A 20,177-nucleotide genomic window follows, 5' to 3' on the forward strand; every position below is an offset into this window, starting at 1 on the left:
TTTTCATTTTTTTCCTCATCATGTTGAGAATGAAAACCTACTGAGTAGAATTAATATCTATGTTCTATAAGCCATCTAGCTAATATTTAATAAAGGTTCATAATAATGTATTATTGAAAAAAATGACTTCACTCTACCTGTAGATAGATAAAAGGGGAAATCCTGAATATGTAGAGTACCCTTAGTTAAGAGAAAGATTTCTATCTTTACTATGAATTCTTCTGAAATTCAAATGATTTTCTTATCTACTGTGTACAAGATGTTATCCCATGAGCTTGGGGATAGTGGCTGGGGAATAAAGGTGAACAGGACACCTTTCTTGACTTCAAGGAGAAAACAATAGATGCATAAGATATGTAAAACAATAAGTAAAATACATGTTGGATGGCAGTACTTCCCTGTACTTTAGAGGAGATACAACCAAACTATAGTCATAGGTAGCTAGGTGGCACAGTGACTAGAGCACTAGACCTGAAGCCAGGAAGACCTTAATTCAAATATCACCTCAGGCACTTAGTAGGTGTAATACCTTGAGCAAATCACTTAACCTCTGTCAGTCTCAATTTCTGCACCTGTAAAATGGGATTAATAATGGAACTTACTTCATAGGATCATTGAATGGATCAGGTGGAATATTTCCAATGCTCCTTCCAAACTTTGAAGCATGATAAATGCTAGTTATTGTTGTTATCATTATTTGGAGAAGAAAAGAGAAAACAGGGCAGGATAAAATCAGGAAAGACTTTATAAAGGAGATAGTTGGAGTGTTTCCAGACAAACATGAGTCACTGTAGTTATTCCATGTATTTATTTCTTGTCTATTTTGTCCAGGTAAATCTCAGTTTATGGCCTTCTTTTCAGGTAGCTATCCTACAAAACACCAGCATGGCTCAGTGTGAATCTTCTGACATTTCTCACATCCCAATACCTTGTTTGTCCATGGGGGGGGGGGTGAGTTTTGTGTGTGTGCACACATACATGGCAAAAGGCAAATCTAGTTTTTATCTGGACTCAACCTTTTCTATTTGTATCTGCTTGCATTTCCTATTTTTCCTATTATACTTATCTCTCTGGTCATGTAACTTCTCTTCTCAGAAACCATTAATAGTTCTCCAATGCCTATGGGAGAAAATCTAAATTCTTGGACTAGCACTCAAGATTTACCACAGTCTGGCTCTAGCTTACCATTCTGACCCTTTTGCCCAACTATTCTTCTATTTTGCCAAGTTCTTATCCCCAAATACTTTGTACTTTTGTTCTATTCTCTCTTCTTAGAATGTTTTCCCCTATCTGCCTATAAAAATCCTTCATTCAAAGCTCTGCTTAATTCTCATCACTTCTATGAAGTCATCCTTGACTGAAAATGATCCCAGCCTCCATTGAATTCTTTTCTCATGGCTAGGGCTGAGCAAATAATAAATGGCCCTTTCACTATAGCATATAGAAACCTCTTCATAATGCCTCATATACCTAGAGAAGTGTAGTTTATTCTTCTCACCCATGAACTTTCATGTTTTGCCAGTGTAATGACTTAAGGGGAAAAAAGACATTCCTAGGCACAAATGACACTAATTAGTCAAGCTCTACTGAGAACTTACCTCCCTGAAGTAATCTTTAGGCTTCCCAGAACTTATTGTTCTTGTTCTTGCTCAAGAATGGTCTCTTTGTAAGCACTTGAGGGGCAAGGAGAGGGATGGAGTGAAACAGTGGCCACCAGTATCTATGGATTCTCATCCCTTACCCCCTCATATATACCAGGAAGTACTGTGGACATAAATGGTTGGTTCCATCTTAAATATTTTAAGAGAATTCTTCTAGAAACTTCTGTAGTACTTGCAAAGATTCCTTTTTTTTTTCCTACCCGAGGTTCATAATCATTGTCCTTTATTACCATGCTGTCTTTTTTACCTTTTTCCCTCAACTTTCCTTGAAAGCTAAAAAGTTGAAATGGCTGCTGAATTTAGGGGTTAACCTCTAGATCCAATGCAAATCTGTCATACCTGCTCAAAAATATCTCTGCCTTTGAACTATCCTCTATGAACAATAAATTGTTTAAGAGGGACAATTGCTATTCTTTTTTTCTTCCTTTTATCACCTTTGGAGAAAATCCCTTATGTGGAAATATCAAGTTTAACAGCCTTTCATGAAAGTCATTTCACATAATGAAAATGCTGTCCAAAACCTTAACTCTATCTTCAGGAGTATTGGCAGTACATTATATAAAATGAATACTATAATAATAACCTTGACAGGCTAAAGCATCCAGCTTCCAATTTATCGATTTATTTGTTCACTCACTTCTTTCTTCTTTATTTTCTTTCTTTCAATAGTTCTCTATCATCTGTTTAAAATTAGAATAGAATGTTGTTCTTCTTATTATCTATCTCCCCTGTTCATCTTTTAACTTTTTAGTAATATAAGCTTGAACCTATTCATTACAAAAATCACCCACAAGATAAATTTCTATCAATTGAAAATTAAATACAAATTAAAAACAATTTAAAATTCATTTTTTCAAATATTCTCCATTATCTGCAGCCCTGTGTGAACAATTGGAAATTGAGTGCTCTTCCCATATTTTGTCCTTTGTATCCCCAGAACAATTTTAGCACAATTCCTTTAACATACTGGAGACTTAACTAAATATTTCATGAATAGAAAGATGGAATTGCTGATACATCATCTGCTACCCATTATCTCTATACAACTTCCAGAACAGTGTAACAAACTCTTGGCAAAAATGATGTAAACCAAAAGAGTATCCTTCTTGTTCATTTTCTTAAGGAGCTGGGCAGTTTATGAATGCAAATGATGATGGAACAAAATTATATTCTTTATCCTTAATGTTCTCTTATTTTCATATTTTGTTAAATGCTGATAGTCACTTAATCATTGTGAAATCTTTTCTTTCAGATATCAACATGGCTGGAGAACCCAAACCCTATAGACCCAAACCTGGAAACAAGAGGCCCCTTTCAGCTCTTTACAGGTAATTTAATAACTACCATGATGCAAAATGTAGTAATGATCTAATTTGTTTATTTTTGTGTCATTATTGTGAGGATTATCAACATTCATTTTTTAATTGTCCTCATTTTGTAATCTATTCATAAGATTTGGAGCAATAGAAAAGAGTATAAGATCAAGGGTAGTTGGAAGGCAGTATAAACCAACAATGTCAGAAAACTATTCTTTTTAAAAAAAATGTATCCCCTTTTTTCCTGATTCTTAGTGAATAAAAAGCCAAAGTACAATTATTTGTTTTAAAATAGATTCTGTTTAACTGTTGTATAATGGGTAATTTTGAAATGAGAAGAGAAAAACCCAAATTCTGATCTCAGGTTTTCCACTAGCTAGTCATATGACCTCAAAGATGTCATATAACTTTTCTAGGCCTCAGCTTCTTCAACTATAAAAGAGTCAAACTAGATGAGAAAAATTCCTGAGATCCTATTTGGGTAAAATTATATAAATATAAAAAATTAGAGGATGAAGTATTTACATTATAATTAATGAAATAGTATTAGCTGCTTTATTTTATTAGAAAATATAATGTTTTAAAATAAGTTAGAGTGAGATGATTATTTGTTACAGGTATTATAGAAAGGTTACATGCTGCAAGTAAGAGATGGACAAGATGACCTCTCTCTCTCTACAATAAGGTTCTTTCTCACTCTACAATTCTTTTATAATATGATTCAATGACTGTGTAAATTCTGGTATTCTTAGACTTAAGGTATATCTGATCACAAACAATTATTGCCAATTTTTACTAAAATATCTCATAGAAGTATGGTTTCATAGTACCTTAATATCAATCTATTCCCCTGGCATAGTTCACACTGAAATTCAGAGCTACATTGATTGAGAAAAGGCAAATTTTACTTTCAATACCTTCATCAAATATAAAAGGCAACGTTTTTAAAAGAGATACATGCAAATGATTCTGAAAGAAGATTCATTTTCCAAATGTTCATGCATGGCTGCATATAATGGAGAATATTTTAAAAAATGATTTTAAAGTATTTGAAGGTAGCTGACAATGTCTTTGGCTTGCTTTTTCTCATCAATTTGCCATCCCTGACTTAAGAAAGAATGTTAGTTTTCATTTCTCTGGTCCCTATCTTCCATTGATTTCATCTTATGAGAATGTAGCTGAGCAACAAGAAGCAATGTCTTCACATGTTTTAAAGGACATTTTCAAATTCTTAGGGAATGTCGTGACAGAACACTACTTAAAAAGAAAATTCTGAATTCATTTTAATCAGTTTGACAGGGCGTCAGAATTCCTACGATATATACAAGCCTAGTTATAATGGGGCCTATTGATGGCAGTGTACTGGCAGATTTTTGCTTTTTAATTTGCTTCTATTAAACTAATATTTGGCTGGGTTGGCAAGTAAGAGGCATGAGAATATGTACAGAAGAGAGTAGTCTACTGCTTTGCAAGCAGTGGCATTTGAGAAAACAAACACTGTATTTCCCACATTTCTCATTTTTGCTATAATTGGGTCAAGATTCCCTAAATAGCTCTCTACATGATTGTCATAAAGAGGATATTTCACATCTTCAGAAATAGCCATCTATCAATTGCTTGTGCACCTTCCCTTCTTTTTTCCCCAACCTAATGCAAAAGAAGCACTTACTAAGCACCTAGCAAGACATTGTGTTGGGCACGAGGGGTGCAAAGACAAAGCAAAATATAGGCTAAAAATCTTACTTTCTAATACAGGAATACAAAATGTGAGCAGATAAATGTATACACAGTTGACATATTTCATATATATACATAGTATATATTTATGTGTATATGTAGCATTTATATGTATATATGTAGCATGCATATATATATGGTATAAAATATATCAAATGATAATTTGAAGAAAGAGATAGCATTGAAAATGAAGAGAAAGAAGAATGATTTTCCATAGGAGCTGGCCTTGAAAGAAGCTGGGGGTTCTAAAAAGCACAAATTAGGAAGGAGTACTCTGCAGACACTTTGCAATGTCATGGAGGCAAATCTATAGTGCCAAATTCAGGGAACAGCAGGTAGGTGAGTTTGGCTAGAGCATAGAGTGGGTAAAGAGGAGTCAAGTAAAAAGCCTGGGAAGGTAGGCTACAGCCAGCTGTGAAAGACATTACATGGCAAGTTAAGGAATATGGAGGCTTCTAAAACATTTTTTGTCATAAACCCTTTTGACAGTATAATGATGCCTATAGACCCTGTCTTAGGATAGCATTTTTCAAAGTATAAAATAAAATACTTAGAATTACAACAGAAACCAATTATGTTGAAATACATTTTTTTAAGTTTATGAGACAGTACGAAGCAACTGAAATTTCTTCAGCAAGTGAGTGACATGCTTTAGGAAAAGGATTTTGGTTACTGTGTGTCAGCCGGACAGACAAGTTCAAGCTGGGACTCCCATAAGGACACTATTGGAATAGTCTTGATGAGAGGCAGTCAGGGCCTAAATCAGAATGGTGGTCTCGTGAGTGGAGAAAACATGCCTTGTGGGGTACTAAATGTTTTACTGAAAGCACATTTTACAATAACAAAAATTATAAAACTTAACCAACTCACCCTTTTTGAAAAAACAATAGCCAATAAGTCATTTAAGTAAACTGTTTAGATTATTGCAACATCCTCCTAATTTTTCACATTACTCACTTCAATTCATTATCCACACTGCTAAGAAAATGTTTTAACTTCAGTGTAAATCTGACAATGTCACTTCTCTACTTAGTAAACTCCTGGAGCTTCCCATTACTTCCAGAATCAAATATTAACTTCTCTCTTTAGCTTTTAAAGTTCTTCACGAGCTGGCCCCACCTTATTGTACATTATTCCTCAATTTTGCATTGTGTGATCTAGGCAAACTGGCCTTCTTTCTCCTTTACATACTTAATCTCCCATGTTCAGCCTTCACAACTTCGTAGTGCCTGTCTGCCATACCTAGAATGTACTCCCTCCTCATCTCCAGCTCATGGAATCCCTCCCTTCCTTCAAGACACAATTTAAGCATCATCTTCTATATGAAATTTTTCCTGATTCCTCCTCCCACTCTTGCTAGTCTGTCTGTGTCTCTGTCTGTCTGTGTCTGTGTGTCTCTGTCTCTCTGTCTCTCCTTATGTAATATTGACCTATTTTATATTTATTCTGAATATATTTATATATATATATTTTGTCTTCCTTATCAGAATATAAGCTCCTTGTTAATAGGAATTATTTCATTCATAGCCTTTGTATCCCCAGAGCCTGGTATATAATAAGTCTTTAATGAATACTTGTTGGTCAATTTTTAAAAAACATATTTGATGTGATCCCAATAATGAAAAATGTATTCTCATAAGCCACCATGGTGTCCTTAGCAGATGACTGTGTCAATGTCTTAAAGAATCAGCTGACCCAGAAGTGAGCACTTTCATAAGCATGTTTATACTCAGTTCCAACAGTGCTTTCTTTTTTTTGTGGGGGGGGGGGCAGCAATAAGGGTTAAGTGATTTTCCCAGGCTCAGACAGCTAGTAAGTGTCAAGTGTCTGAGGCTGGATTTGAACTCAGGTTCCCCTGAATCTAGGGCTGGTGCTTTATCCACTGTGCCATCTAGTTGTCCCAATCAGTGCTTTCTTGATGTTGATGGTGATGTCTTGATAACAACCAAAATGTAAGAGATTCAGCTCTACTATATTCTCTTCTTGGTGCAACTTAGGTGAAAATGTTTTAGCATCATGATCTATGAAGAACAGAAATCAATTGAAAAAAGTGAATGGAAAGACGCATAGTAAATGTGAGAATGCTGCAGCAAATTACTAATGATGATTTGACATAAGAAGTGGTCTGGGACATAAATAAGGACATATGTGATTAGGGAAAGAGGTGACCTTGACATCATGTATTGACAGCAAGGAATGATGAATGAATGGGGGAAAAATACTTATTAAGCACTTACTATATGTGAACATTTAGTAATGTTGCTAAGCACCATACTAGGGCTTGGGTTATAAATACAAATGCCAAGATAATCTCTGTTTTCAAGCAACTTTAATTATAGAAAATGACAGCACATATAGAGAATGGTAGGTAGGGAGGGGTATTTGAATAAGGAAAGGCAAAGGACTGGTGAATGGAGCAACAGGGAAGCAAATGGAAAAATTGTTTCTAATTTAATAAGGGTGCCAGAACAGCTGATACAGAAAGGTAGTTGGAAAGAAGATGGCAATGAAGTAAAGCACTGTCAGTGGTAGCCTAGATAGATAGAGGCTGAGGCCTTCACCATTCAAGAAAGGGGGGACACGAGAGAGGGAGATTCAGAGCTTAAAGGGTTATATTTTTCAGGACATGATCTCTGGCCTACGTGGCTAAATAGAGCTGGTTAAAAAAAACAGCCACCCTTCCAAATGCTAGAGATGCAAAGAAAGGCAGGAAACAATCTCTGCTGTCAAGGAGCTCACAATCCAATGGTCCTAAGAGATGGGCAGTACAAATGCTAAACTGGTATCAACAAATTATTGTTTGGCAGGCCTATCTTTTGAGGAATTATGAAAAGGCACAAATAAGTGTCATAGAAGGTGAGGTGGTATAGAAAGTAGACTGCAATCTGTACCAGTGAAAAATATACCCACATCCATGATATCACTACTGAATGGACTACTGAAAGTTTGCCTCAGAATACTGAAGGCTATTGTGAATGTATCCAGCTAAAGCTTCGGAGGACAAAGATCTATTTATTTGACATAGCTAAACAACAACAAAATAAATGCTCTACTCCCTTTTAGGTAATGGTCAGAAATGAAATAAACAAAACTGAAGAAGGAAAAATCAATGATGACCTTTACCCCCCTCTACCCCCTATGTTTTTTCCTAAGTGCCTCAGTTGTGAGGTGCCACCACTGTAAAGATGTTTAGAGTTGAGTGACCCAGCAAGTCATGATTATCGGGATAAGAAAATTCATGATCTTTTTTAGACCTCCTAGAGTTCCTTGGAGTCATTTCAATGTTAGAAGGCCCAGATGATGGAAAGCACAAAAGGTTTGGTGGCTACCAACCCCAAGGACTAGATCTCTTCTTCATCAGGTCTCTTGGTCTCTTAGCGTATGCTATAAGGAGAGGTCTCTTAGAGAGTACTGTAAGGATTATAGATCACCTACATGTATCACACGGACTTTATAGGTCATCTAATGAGCCCAACTTTTGTGTTGACTGCAAGGGAAATGGGAGTCCTGACAAATGAACTGATATAACCCCTTATTAAACTTCCCAAAAGGAAAGGAAAGGACATTAAACTTCCTACATTAAACAATGAGCAGAAGAAATAATCATTCTTGGAGACCTTTAAGTAAATTCTAGATGACAACTTTTCATGAATATTGTAGAAGAAATTCCTAATTAGAATCTCTGACCTCTGAGGTTCCTTCTAACTCAGAGAATCTATGATTCTCTCCATTGATTTTCATTGCCCTTTAAGTCACGTTTGCCTATGTCCTTTTTATGTTTTCAGTTCTTTTGTCTAGGTGCTTAAAAATTCCTTTTTATGTGTGTTTCTTTCCATCATAGTATGGGGTACTTAGGAAGGACTAGCACCTCCGGTGTGAGGGCTTGCTGAGCCCCTTTCAGGACTGCTCATCCACCTTTGGAATCCACCTTCATCCAACTCTCATCTGTGTCTCCAAGAAGTTATAGCATGTATAGTGTCCACACCCTGGTAAATTGTCTCAGCAGAAAGGTTAAACCAGGTTGAGGATAATCAACAGGCTTCAAAACTGTCAGTGAATTAAAGGGATGTTAAGACATCCCCCTGAAAAATGGGCTGATGAGAACAATTTGTTCCAAGAACTATGAAGGCAGATTAAGCAGGCTCTGTGGAGTGCTTGGAGCTTGGTCAGACATCAAAGATGCCAGGGTCATCAACTGCATCTGCAGCCATCACCAGTCATCTTGACTTTTTGTTTTACCCCTGGACTTTGATGACTTTGGAAGAGAGAGGCTGATGATTTTGTGCAACTCTGCCTCACTTAAATCCAATTGACACACAAGTCAAGGCATCACTCTATGATGCCATTGCTCATCTTGAAAAATGAAGGAAAATAAAGAACAAACAACTTCTGTGTTATTGCTTCCCTTTGAGCAAAATGTGTCTTCCATTTCAACTGCAAAGCCAAGAACAAAGGTTCAGGAATCCATAAAAAGAAGTCCTTGGTAGCTTTAAGAATGGGGGAAAGGTAAATTGTCCTCTCACCCATTTCATTAAAAAAAAAGAATAAAAATAATTTAGCTGGCTCAGCCACTTTAGAATTTACTATATAAAGCAAGAATCCTTAACTTTTGTTTGGGGGAATTAACGGGGGAGGCTTTATCCTTCATGAAGTCAATGGTCCCCTTCCCAGAAAAATGTTTTTAAATGAATAGATGGAAATACATTGGATTACAAAGAAAACAAATATATTGAAATAATTCACAATTTTAAAAAATCATAGATCCCCCCTGAATTCTTTCCAAAGAACCCAGGTTAAGAATCCCTGATCTAAAGAGGGCTTAAGGTAGGGGAAAAACTGGCCCCTGTGCTGACTCCCAGTTATGCTATTTAGTTATTTATAGTCAATCTGGCTTATACCTTCTCCCCCCAACTTCCACAACAGTCTTTTTTCCTGGGAACTTCTAGTCCCATGTTTTAAACACTTTGTTATACACCTGACAAAATGGCATAGAAAATTGTGTTTATTAGTAACCAAGAGACAAAGTCCAAATGATTGGTTCCCTACTAGCACTAAGCAAAAAAGCTAGTGTTTTAAATTACTAAGAGTGCTGGAGTTCAAAAGCCGCTGCTCCACTAAATTCAGTATGTAACCCTGGGCAAGGCATTTCAGCTCTCCACTGGCCTCAGTTTCCTTAAAATAAAGATGAAATAGAGATAACAATAACTCTAGTACTTGTCTCATAGGATTGACTCAAAGTTTCACGTGAAATTACGTATAGTCTTGCAGACCTTTAAGCATAGTATCCATGTCAGATATTGTTATCACTATCTCCAAGAGGAGCAGAAGGATAGTTCATTTTCCCCTCCATCCTTTCATAAACAAAAAGAGAGGTGTGCTATGAATATTTTTGGATTGAGAAAACATTTTATGAAAGGCTTAAAGAGATTTATTTCCTACACAATTTGTGTAGTATTGATTTCATCATTCAAGATTTTTTTTAAAGGTGCAGGGGTATGACAAAGTATTCTTAGAAAATATTTGAAATGATCCTTTACTAGGATCCTTTTGCTAGATTTTGCATTGCCAGCTAAAACAGTTCAAGAGTTCTGGGGAGCTGGAGATGTGTGACAGAGAAAAAGGAGAGAGTCAAAAAAAAGAGAAAGGCTTTGCTCACAGCTTCAGCCCTGAGCAAATGGAAGTGACCTGACTGAGAGACCTTTGAAATAGAGAGTTTTTCACAAAAGTGCTGATACAATGCCCACTAAAATAGCTCTGCTGGGGGCAGTTTTCTGGGATATTAAAGGATGACCTATTTTTACTCTTCTACTGAGCTTTTTTTGGATCCATATCTTGGATCCAAAGTTGCTCTTTATGCATATGAAGGGGTGGTAAAAGATTTGGTGATAGAAAAGATAATACATATTCACTGATTGCAGAGTATGCACTCCTAATGATTCTGATGTGCAGGCAGAATAATAGCATAGACACACATGCCCTTTAATGTTTACAAAGGACTTTGGATATCATTTTTCCTCACAAAAAATCTTGAGATACGTATTATAGTTAGTACTATTAACCACATTTAATAAACTGCTTGGCAAAGAAATTAAGTGACATCACAAGATAGTTGCTGGATGGCAGATACAAACCCTTTGACTTCAGAACAACCCATTGTCTCTTCTCAGAACACCACATTGCCTCCTTTAAATCATTTTTAAAAGACATTTTTGTGATGCATGCTATTCATTCCTCATACATAAATCTATCAGATTTATAGTAAATCATTTCCTAAAATGTTTGATTTTCCTTTGACTCAGTCTTTTTTATGTTTCCATAAAAACTGATTTTAAATCATATTTCTCAATATTTCCACTATCATTACAAATGAGCATGTCAAGAGTGCACTATGAAAGTCAACTCAAGTCAATATGTTTCTAAAATTTCCCTCCTCCACCACCCCCAGCTCTGTGCCCTGAATAGTGCTAAAAGATATGAAGGAAAAAAAGAGATGTTTAGTTTTGTTGTAGAGACAGAATAAGAAAACAATATAGTATGGAAGGAAGTGCCAAATTGTGTAGAACAGAAACTAGAATGTTTTGTGGAAGTGGGCCTTAAGCTAGGCCTTAAAGAATGAGTTCTGTTTAAAAAGTTGACAAGTTGGGGGCTGGCATCCTAGATGGATAATAAGATCATAAATTTAAGGCACCTATATAGGTACCTTAGAGATTATTTAACCCAAGTGAGGTCCAGAAGGTTAACTAACTTTTCCAAGGTCATATAAGTAGTAAGTCAATAACAGGGCTGAGATTCTAACTTGGGGGTCTCTGACTCCAAATACACTAATCTTTCCATTGTATCATGTTGAAGGGACTAGTCTGAGTAAAGGTAGAAGAATAGAAATCAGTACACCATGTTGTCAGGATACAATGAGAAGATTGATGTAGCTAAAATAAATGGTTCATTTTGAGAAGTGGTAGGAAATCAGCATGAAAAGGCACAGGATTTGAAGCTGGAAAAGAATTTTCTTATCTAATCCAACCTAGTTTACTTTATAGATAAGGAAATTGAGACACAGGAAAGATAATTGATTTGCCCAAGATCAAACTAATTAGTGGCAGCTCTGGGATTCAGATACAGACCATTGCCTCCAATATAGTTATTTCCACCACATCACACCATACCACACCACACCACACCACATCATTTCTCTCGTGGTGGAGGCCCTTATAAAGATGGAGAGCCTTAAATGACAAGTTAAGGAGGTTGGACATGATCCAAAAGGCAATGGGTGGCTGACAGGATTAAAATTGTGTCTTGGAAATATGAACCTGGCAGCAGTGTCCAGGACAGATTAAATAGGAGTATATACAAGATATTAGAAGCATGGAGGATAGTTTGAAAATGTTTGTCATAATCAGAAATGAGATGAGGAAATACTGAGCTAAAATGGTAGGTAGCATTTGGAATGGAAAAGAATCTCTAGGTCACAAAGACATTATAAGTTAAAAAGCAACAGAGCTCAGTGATAGATTAGATGTGGGGTTCAGAGAACTCCAAAATGTCAAATACAAAGAATGAAGAAGCTCTTAACATGAGGTGATATTAATGAAAAGAGTTATATGGGGTGGGGGAGCAGGGAAAGAGGAAGGAAAATAGGAATTGTTCTGGGGGCTGTTGAGTACTTACACAGTATAGAAAGAACATAGTCTATGCTCTCCAAGAACTCATGATATCAGTGGAAAGGGAACAAGAGTCATGACTGTACTAACCTTTAATCTTGATATTTGATTTTATTGTATATAGTTGGTTTTCAAAAATGATGGAGTTATGAAGAGAATTTTCATTAGTATTGCTAGCAAAATAAAGTATGTTACTTTGAAGTATTGTTCTCTTGAGGAAAGTATTTTTAGGTGAGGATTACTTAGAGTAAGAAGACTAGTTTTCAGCTTCCAGCCCTATAATACTAGATATATGACTTTGGGAAAGTTATTTAACATCTCTTTACCTCTGTTTCTTCTTCTATCAAATAAGGGAACCAATACTTGCTCTGCCTTACCTTCCTAGTTTTGGAGGAAGGCTCAAATGACATATGTGTAAAAGTCCTCTGTAACCATAAATCATTATTTTTTAAAAAAGGAAGGCAAATTAATACTAAATAGACACAGAAAAGAAAGTGGGGAAAAAAGGCTTTGCTACTAGGTTGAATGAATGACCAAAAAAAAAATACCTAGATAAAATTGCATAATCACAACAAATATCTGCCTTACCTCAGATAAACCCTAAACATGTGCTCATAAAGTTATATTAACTACTTTAAAAGACATCTATACCACAAGTTGCCTCAAATAATTTATATTTCATCAATACTATCCATTTTAAATTATTTAAACTTAGCATCACCTTGAATATTTTTACAACAACAAACCAGATGAAGGAAGGCTGTTTTCTTTCTCTGGTTTTATAATGGGCCTTCTGGTATTTCCCTAATAATGACAGAAGTGATTCGGTTTTTAAAGGCTTTCCCTTCTATATCCCTTTTCCAGAGATGCTTATGATATCAACATATGTTAAGTGAGCAAAAGAAATGATAACATTAACAAAAAATAGCTAAAACAATAATATCCACAGTTAGTATACTGTCTTAATGATTTTTTGGACAATGGAGATTTAAATATAATTATGATTTTTTTTCCTGAAGTATAAACAGGCATGATAGAGTATGTTAAAACTTGAAAATGAATGAATGGGTAAATGATACAACACTTACTATGTGCAGAACACTGTTCTAAACTCTGGGGATACAGAACCAAATGTGAAGTACCTTCAAAGTGCTTATACTCTATCAGATTAAATAACATATGCAAAATAAATATATAAAAGTAATAGAAGATAATTTTTTTTAAAAGAAAGGAAGGAATTTGGGGCAGCTAAGTGGCGCAGTGGATAGAGTACCAGCCCTGGAATCAGGAGTTCAAATCTGACCTCACACACTTGATACTTACTAGCTGTGTGACCCTGGGCAAGTCACTTAACCCCAATTGCCTTACCCCCCCCAAAAAAAAAAAAACGAAAGGGAGGAATTGGGAACAACAGGAAAAGCTTCATATTGAAAACAATGCTTAAGACAATTTCAAAGCAAAAAAGAGTATAAAAAGAAGAGGGGAGGTAGGAGTGCACTGTGTGGGTAGTTATAGAGAATGTCAACCTAAAATAAAGAACAGAGTAGCAAAAACTAGGCTCTTTAATGGTGGCAAGGGGATTGGAATCTGAGTCCACCGTGCAGCACCAAAGTACTAGAGTACCCAAGAGGGATAGAGAGAGGCAAAATTAAATATACTTCAGCAGGGAGAGAGTCCCATGATAAACATAATCTCAGAAAGCTGCCATGCAAGTTGTTTTGCATTGAAAAATCCCCCTAAAAAGGATGGGGGAGGCTAGGGAATGGTAACATTTGTTCAGAGTGGTGACTTCTTTCTCTTTTAGCTGATGTTGAAAGTTCTTTTAACTGATTTCAGTTTCCTTCAGGCAATTTGAAGTTTGGGGAATCAGGCAAGGTCAATTCATGGCTGCATTCAAAAAGGAACAACCAATGTTAAAGGCATGGAGAGAGAAGAGGGAATATCATATGAAAAAAAAATCAAGAATTCCCCTTCATCTGAACAATAGAGTGAAGGAAAGGGAGTAATTTATGGTGGAACTGGAAAGGTACCTTGGGATCTGGTGCCAAAGGGCTTTAAAGCTAAATGAAGGAGCTGATATTTGATCTCTTGATCCTAGAGGCAATAGAGGGCCACTGGAGTTCAATGACTTGATTAGAATGGTACCTTAGGAAACCACTCTGTCAGCTAGGTAGAAAATGATTGACTAGAGAGTAAAGAGTCTGGAGATAGGAATATTCAAGACAAGAGGTGATAAGGGCCTTAACTGAAGTGGTAACTGTGTGAGAAGAGAGAAAGAAGTAGATGCAAAAGATATCAGGGAGTTAGATTTGGCAAGTAATTCAGTTTCTGCTGGAAGGTTACAAACTTTTGTAATGAGAAGTATGGCGGTGCCGTCTGTAGAAATAGGGACATTTAGAAGCAGACAAACTTGAGGAGAAAGATAATGGGATCAGTTTTGGACACTGATTTTGAGATTGAGAATCCAGGAGAGATTAATGTAGATATATTGGGAGTCATGTAGAGACATGAGAATTAAACCTCTTGAGAGTGATAGGTGTCAGATAGGCACATATTGATCAGGCAAGGAAGACAAGTAACTAGGGCCTGCCTTGAAGTTCCTTCTTATTATATTGTCAACCATAGACTGGTATTACTGATTAGTGGCTTCCTTTCATATATGAAGACGTACAGTATTGTTTTCCAAACCAAAGTCCACACTCTCAGTGGATTCAGGTCAGGTGTTTTTTGTTTGTTTTTAATTTTCCACGTGTGCTTTATCTAACACCAATTATTTTCTCCTCACAGAAAAGAAAATATCTAACTGAGGTTTAGGTTCAGATACTAACTATAGTTCCTCAGCATCTGAACCTTGGGGAAGGGGATTGTTTGGATTGGCCTCTCACTTCTTTAGGTTATCCTTGTAAGTGCTCCCTCCCTTTGATGAAAATGCTTTGTGGATTTCATCATCTGAAAAACACTTTACTTTCTACCTCAGAAGTTCCATTAACTTTGTTGTCCCTATTGTTAGTGATGATGGCATTTTGCTTTTCCTCTTATTTGCTTTCAGCTCCTTTAGAAAAAGGACTTTGTGTCTTTTTGCTCTGTGCCCCCAGCTTTCTTTTAGAATTTCCTTTTGGAGAGAGTCAGGGGCAAGGAAGGGAGGTTTAAACTCTCTGGCACGAGTGTCCTCCATCATTCTGAAGAGTTGCTCTAGGTAGCACCTAGCCTTGATTTCCAGAGTGTATGGCTTTCAAGGATGAGTGCTGCTTCCTTGTAGTGCCCATTCCCTTCTCAGTCTGTGAGTTTAGTCAGAAGTGGCTTTGAGCCTCCCCCCAAAGAAAATAACAGAATCACTGAGATAGACCTCAGAAATAATCTAGTCTACCCCAAAGCCAAACAGGAATCTCTTCTATAACATCTCTGTTGGAATCTGGGCATTTTCCTATTTGTGGAAATCCTTTATACAAATTGCAGAGGGCACGATGCCTCTCCTGTTTCATGTATGGAAACTCTTTTTTAAAAAGAGTCAAGAAAGAAGCAGTCAAGTCATATAAATTTATTGAAAGTTTGTTTTCTTACCAGGTTAACACTATACAAATATTTATTACGCACTTACTTTGTGCCAAACTCTTTACAAATATTTCCTTTTATTCTCTTTTTTTTGTGTGTGAGGCAATTGGGGTTAAGTGACTCGCCCAGGGTCACACAGCTAGTAAGTGTTAAGTGTCTGAGGTTGGATTTGAACTCAGGTACTCCTGAATCCAGGGCCGGTGCTCTATCCACCGCGCCACCTAGCTGCCCCTCCTTTTACTCTCACAACCACTCTGGGGGAAGGGAGGGTGTAGATACTATTATTATCCCCATTTTACAGTTGAGGTACCTAAGTCAAACAGAATCCAGGGTCAAACAAACTAATGAGTATTGGAGACAGGATTTGAACTCAGGTCTTACTGACTCCATGCCCAGCACCCTATCTTCTGTACCATTTCATAATTGCATGAGTCTAATTCCATATTCCAATTGGAAAAATAATCTATGTTTAGGGAGAGGGTAGAAATTACATAATCTGTTGGAAATATTTGTAATATTTATATTTAGGATGTATGTAAACTTATCAATATAGGTATTCTATCTATAATGCATATTGCAATTTATCCTTGCCTTATCATCCTTGTTATTGTTATTTATCTTCCCTATAAACCCTCTTCAAAGGATCTATCCAACAGGCTTAGGGGCTTTTTTCTAGGTCATATAAATAATTCTGTTATTCCTAACTCTTGTAGTATGGCTAGTCCAACCCCTTTTCTAACAATATTTCTTTAATAACACCTCTTATCTTTGGCTTGCACAAAGTCATCATTGTAATTCTTGTTAAGAAAGAAATTCCATAGCACAAAGGACTGTGATCAAGAGTAAACTTTTACTGCAATATTTTAGGAAAGACCTAAAGCTGAAACTGAGACATCAAACTTCTCTCCCAAGAGTAAGATTCACCCAGAGGATTTTTAAAATAAATTAAAAAGAGAATAAAGCATATCAATTAAGACAATTTGTAGCTTTTAGAAAAAAACTGATTCAGAATATCATCAAAGGAAAAGAATATCAAAGGAGAGGCAGTTGTCTTAACTGCCTTAAATCATTTATGCCTTGTTTATCAACAGGCCCAAGTATATTCGGTCATAACAAGGAAGTTTCTTAAGATTAAAATAACTTTTAGAATTACTAGAGCGACCTCTTGTTTCTTCAAGGTATGTTTTCTAAAATTATTTGCCACTACTGTATTTTATAAATTATTTTCTATTTATATATTAATGGCTATTATACCATTTTGTAATAGGCATTTATTATGAATTACTATTATCTATTAGTAAAATATTGACCATGTGTCTCCCTAACTTCTCATAGTTTCGGGCCTTCATACCTACGTAGTCCTAAGAGGAAGAGCGCTCATCAAGCAAGAGCAAGGCCAGAGAGAGGGGCAAGAGAAGGCAAAGAGGCTGACCCTGGTGTGGCCAAGGGTTTGATCCTCTTTAGATAGAGGCAGGTCATTATACATTGATCTTAGCTAATTAATTGGTTATAGCATCATTCAGTTCCATTGGTTGACATGACTTGAAGGTGTTACTTCACCTAGTCAAACAAAAGAATCACTCTACATTTCTTTTGTTCCCTTGGATTTGTCCCAGACAAGATTTGCTGAAATTCCTCAAGAACTCCCTCCATTATCAATTTATTGGTAATATAATCACTTAAAGGCTTAATTTATCTGCTTATGTATGCAACATATGTATTGTGTATGTATATATGTGTATATATATGTATGTATGCATGTGTATATATAAAGTATCTTCTCTGTGTTTTAGTCCCAAATCACCAGATACCTATCTGGCATTTCAAACTGTAAGTTGTGGATGGATCTTAAACTTGACATGTCTAAAATTGAACTCCTCCTCCTTCTCCCTAAGCCCATTTCCAGTCCTCCCTATTTCTGTTAAAAACACTACCATCTTTTCAAAATTTTATGTTAACAACTTGGCATTATCCTGGACTCCTCAATTTCCCATATCTCACTTATCCAATCACAGAGACTGGATTCTAATAGTAGCTGCATTTTGATAATTAAAGTGCATTTCACATATGCTATCTCCCTTGATTCTCATAATAGTTCTGTGGATCAGGTAGTGCTAGTATAATTTTCTCCATTTTACAGATGAGGAAATGGGCTTAGTGATTTCCCTCAAAACCACTACTTGAACCTGGGTTGTGAGGGAGGCTAACCAGCCAAGCAAGTGTGGTCCTTGTGCCCCCCCCCAAAAAAGTGATTTACCCCCATGTGTAGGTTTTCTGCGACTATTATACTTAATTAGAAGATAGCAATAATATAATCATTGCAATTGTATTTGAAATACACTGGCACCTTGGAGTTCATAGGAAAATAGATTTCAAGCTGGATGAGGCCATTTTACAGATAAAGAAATTTCAGAGATGAAGGTTAAGTGACTTGCCCAAGGTCACACAGAGTATGAAGGGTAAGATTTGAAACCAGGTTCTCTTTATCCAGAGTCAATGTTTTCCCCCTATACCAAGGTGATAGAATTCTGTGGTTGCAAAAATCATACATGCATCGGTGAGAGAGATGAAAGAAGCAAGTGGAGTCAACTTGATTTGGGGTCCCCGGGATCACTTTTCTCCTTCACCATGGCAGGCCTCTTTCCCCTTTTTGTATCGTTGATATAACTACTACTACATTGCTTAACTAAACACAGGTTATACCCCAAGGAGTTGGCCTTTAGAAAATCTGTGTATTCAAGCTTAATGAAGTTGCCTACATGTCATGAGTCTTCTTAGGTCACCCCCATTCTTTACGAGGTACCCGTAGAGGTACATCGAAAGTCTTCTCTCTCTCTCTCTCTCTCTCTCTCTCTCTCTCTCTCTCTCTCTCTCTCTCTCTCTTCTCTGGAAAAGAGTAGGTTATTTTTAGCAAAATCCTTCATGTTGCAAAAAAAAGGTGTGATGTTACACAGTTTACTCTTTAACTTTCATTAAAGCATCTGCTCATGTGGCACAGTATCTGCTCACATATCTTCCACTTCACTACCAGAAGCAATCTGTGCCTCTGCAGAAGCTCTCCAGTGTTATCTGTTGACTTTGATACACGTGATAGGAAGACAGATGTGTTCTCCATGAACTAGTTTATCTCTTGCCTTGGATGTCTATGAAGCACTAGATGTTGATTTCAAAAATGAGGAGGAGGAGGAGGAGAAGGAGGATGAAGAGGAGGAGGAGGAGGGAGATGATGATGATGGTTATGATAAAAAGTCACCATCATCCCAAAGTACCCACCACATACACTTTGCTGTGCCTGGTGCCTTGCAAAGACACTACCCCAATTCAGCAGCCACAACCTTGCAGTTCCTTGGATTATGAGATACCTTATATTAAAGATCATTGGCATCAACCTTATGATATCATAGTCAGACCACAGTTTTACAAGGCTTCTCTCCTGACTTGCATGGAGAAACATCAACTGTCCACTATAACAGGGTGGAGGGGAGGGCAGGAGGTTCAAGTAGAGGTAAGAGCAGAAAGACTATCTGAAGTATCTCATCTTGTGAATTAGAAAAGTCAAAATTTATGAGCCCTTAAGTGGTTCAGTAAAATAAGTAATCAAAGATGCATGGGGAGTACAATACTTCTGACTATAGATTTGTGAACCTGTAATTAGACAATGTATCCTGCATAACAATGACCATTCCTAATTGTATACAAAGCTGTAATTCAGCCTCAGACTTGCTGATAAACTGTGCCCTTGCAATGCACTAAGTGGCCTGCAAATAGAAACAGAATTGCAAGCTTAGAGAGCTGGCTCAGTATTCTAAGAATACAACTGGAATGGGGGTGGGGCAGGGAATAACAACAGGAGGCAGATGATTTAGTTATGATTCTTAGCAATGAGAACACATCAGCCCAGCAGAATTTATGTTGGAATAGACTTAGGCATACAGTAAGTTTATGAGGATGCACTTTATTGTGTGTGACACCACAAACTAATAGCTGGAGCTGGAAAGAGGAAAGATTGTAGATGACCTACAATCTATAGATAATCGTGTGTGAAATAGCATTTGGAACTGCACTGCTTGATAACTGTTATAGATTTTTCAAGTCCCAGTCTTGCCAAAATGATCTATCCAGAACTAGTGAAATGTAGACACTGAGAATTTTGCAAGAGTTCTCTCAGGGAGAAAATAGAATTGTATTTTCTAATTTCTTGGCTTTTCTAAAGCATGATGATATTCTATGAGGTGAAAGAAATGGATTTT

General features: G+C 36.6%; 1 protein-coding gene across 16 annotated transcripts in view; it reads left to right on the forward strand.

The window, feature by feature from the left end:
- The window catches only part of RALYL (RALY RNA binding protein like), an 820,624-nt gene that overhangs the window by 634,791 nt on the left and 165,656 nt on the right, over nucleotides 1-20,177 (forward strand). For all 16 annotated transcript variants that reach the window (XM_043977742.1, XM_043977749.1, XM_043977750.1 and 13 more), the window contains one exon: nucleotides 2,914-2,989. In XM_043977742.1, the coding sequence (XP_043833677.1) occupies nucleotides 2,914-2,989 (76 nt within the window). The remainder of the gene's footprint in view (nucleotides 1-2,913; nucleotides 2,990-20,177) is intronic.

The sequence above is a fragment of the Dromiciops gliroides genome, chromosome 1, assembly GCF_019393635.1.
Source record: "Dromiciops gliroides isolate mDroGli1 chromosome 1, mDroGli1.pri, whole genome shotgun sequence".
Classification (NCBI taxonomy): Eukaryota; Metazoa; Chordata; class Mammalia; order Microbiotheria; family Microbiotheriidae; genus Dromiciops; species Dromiciops gliroides.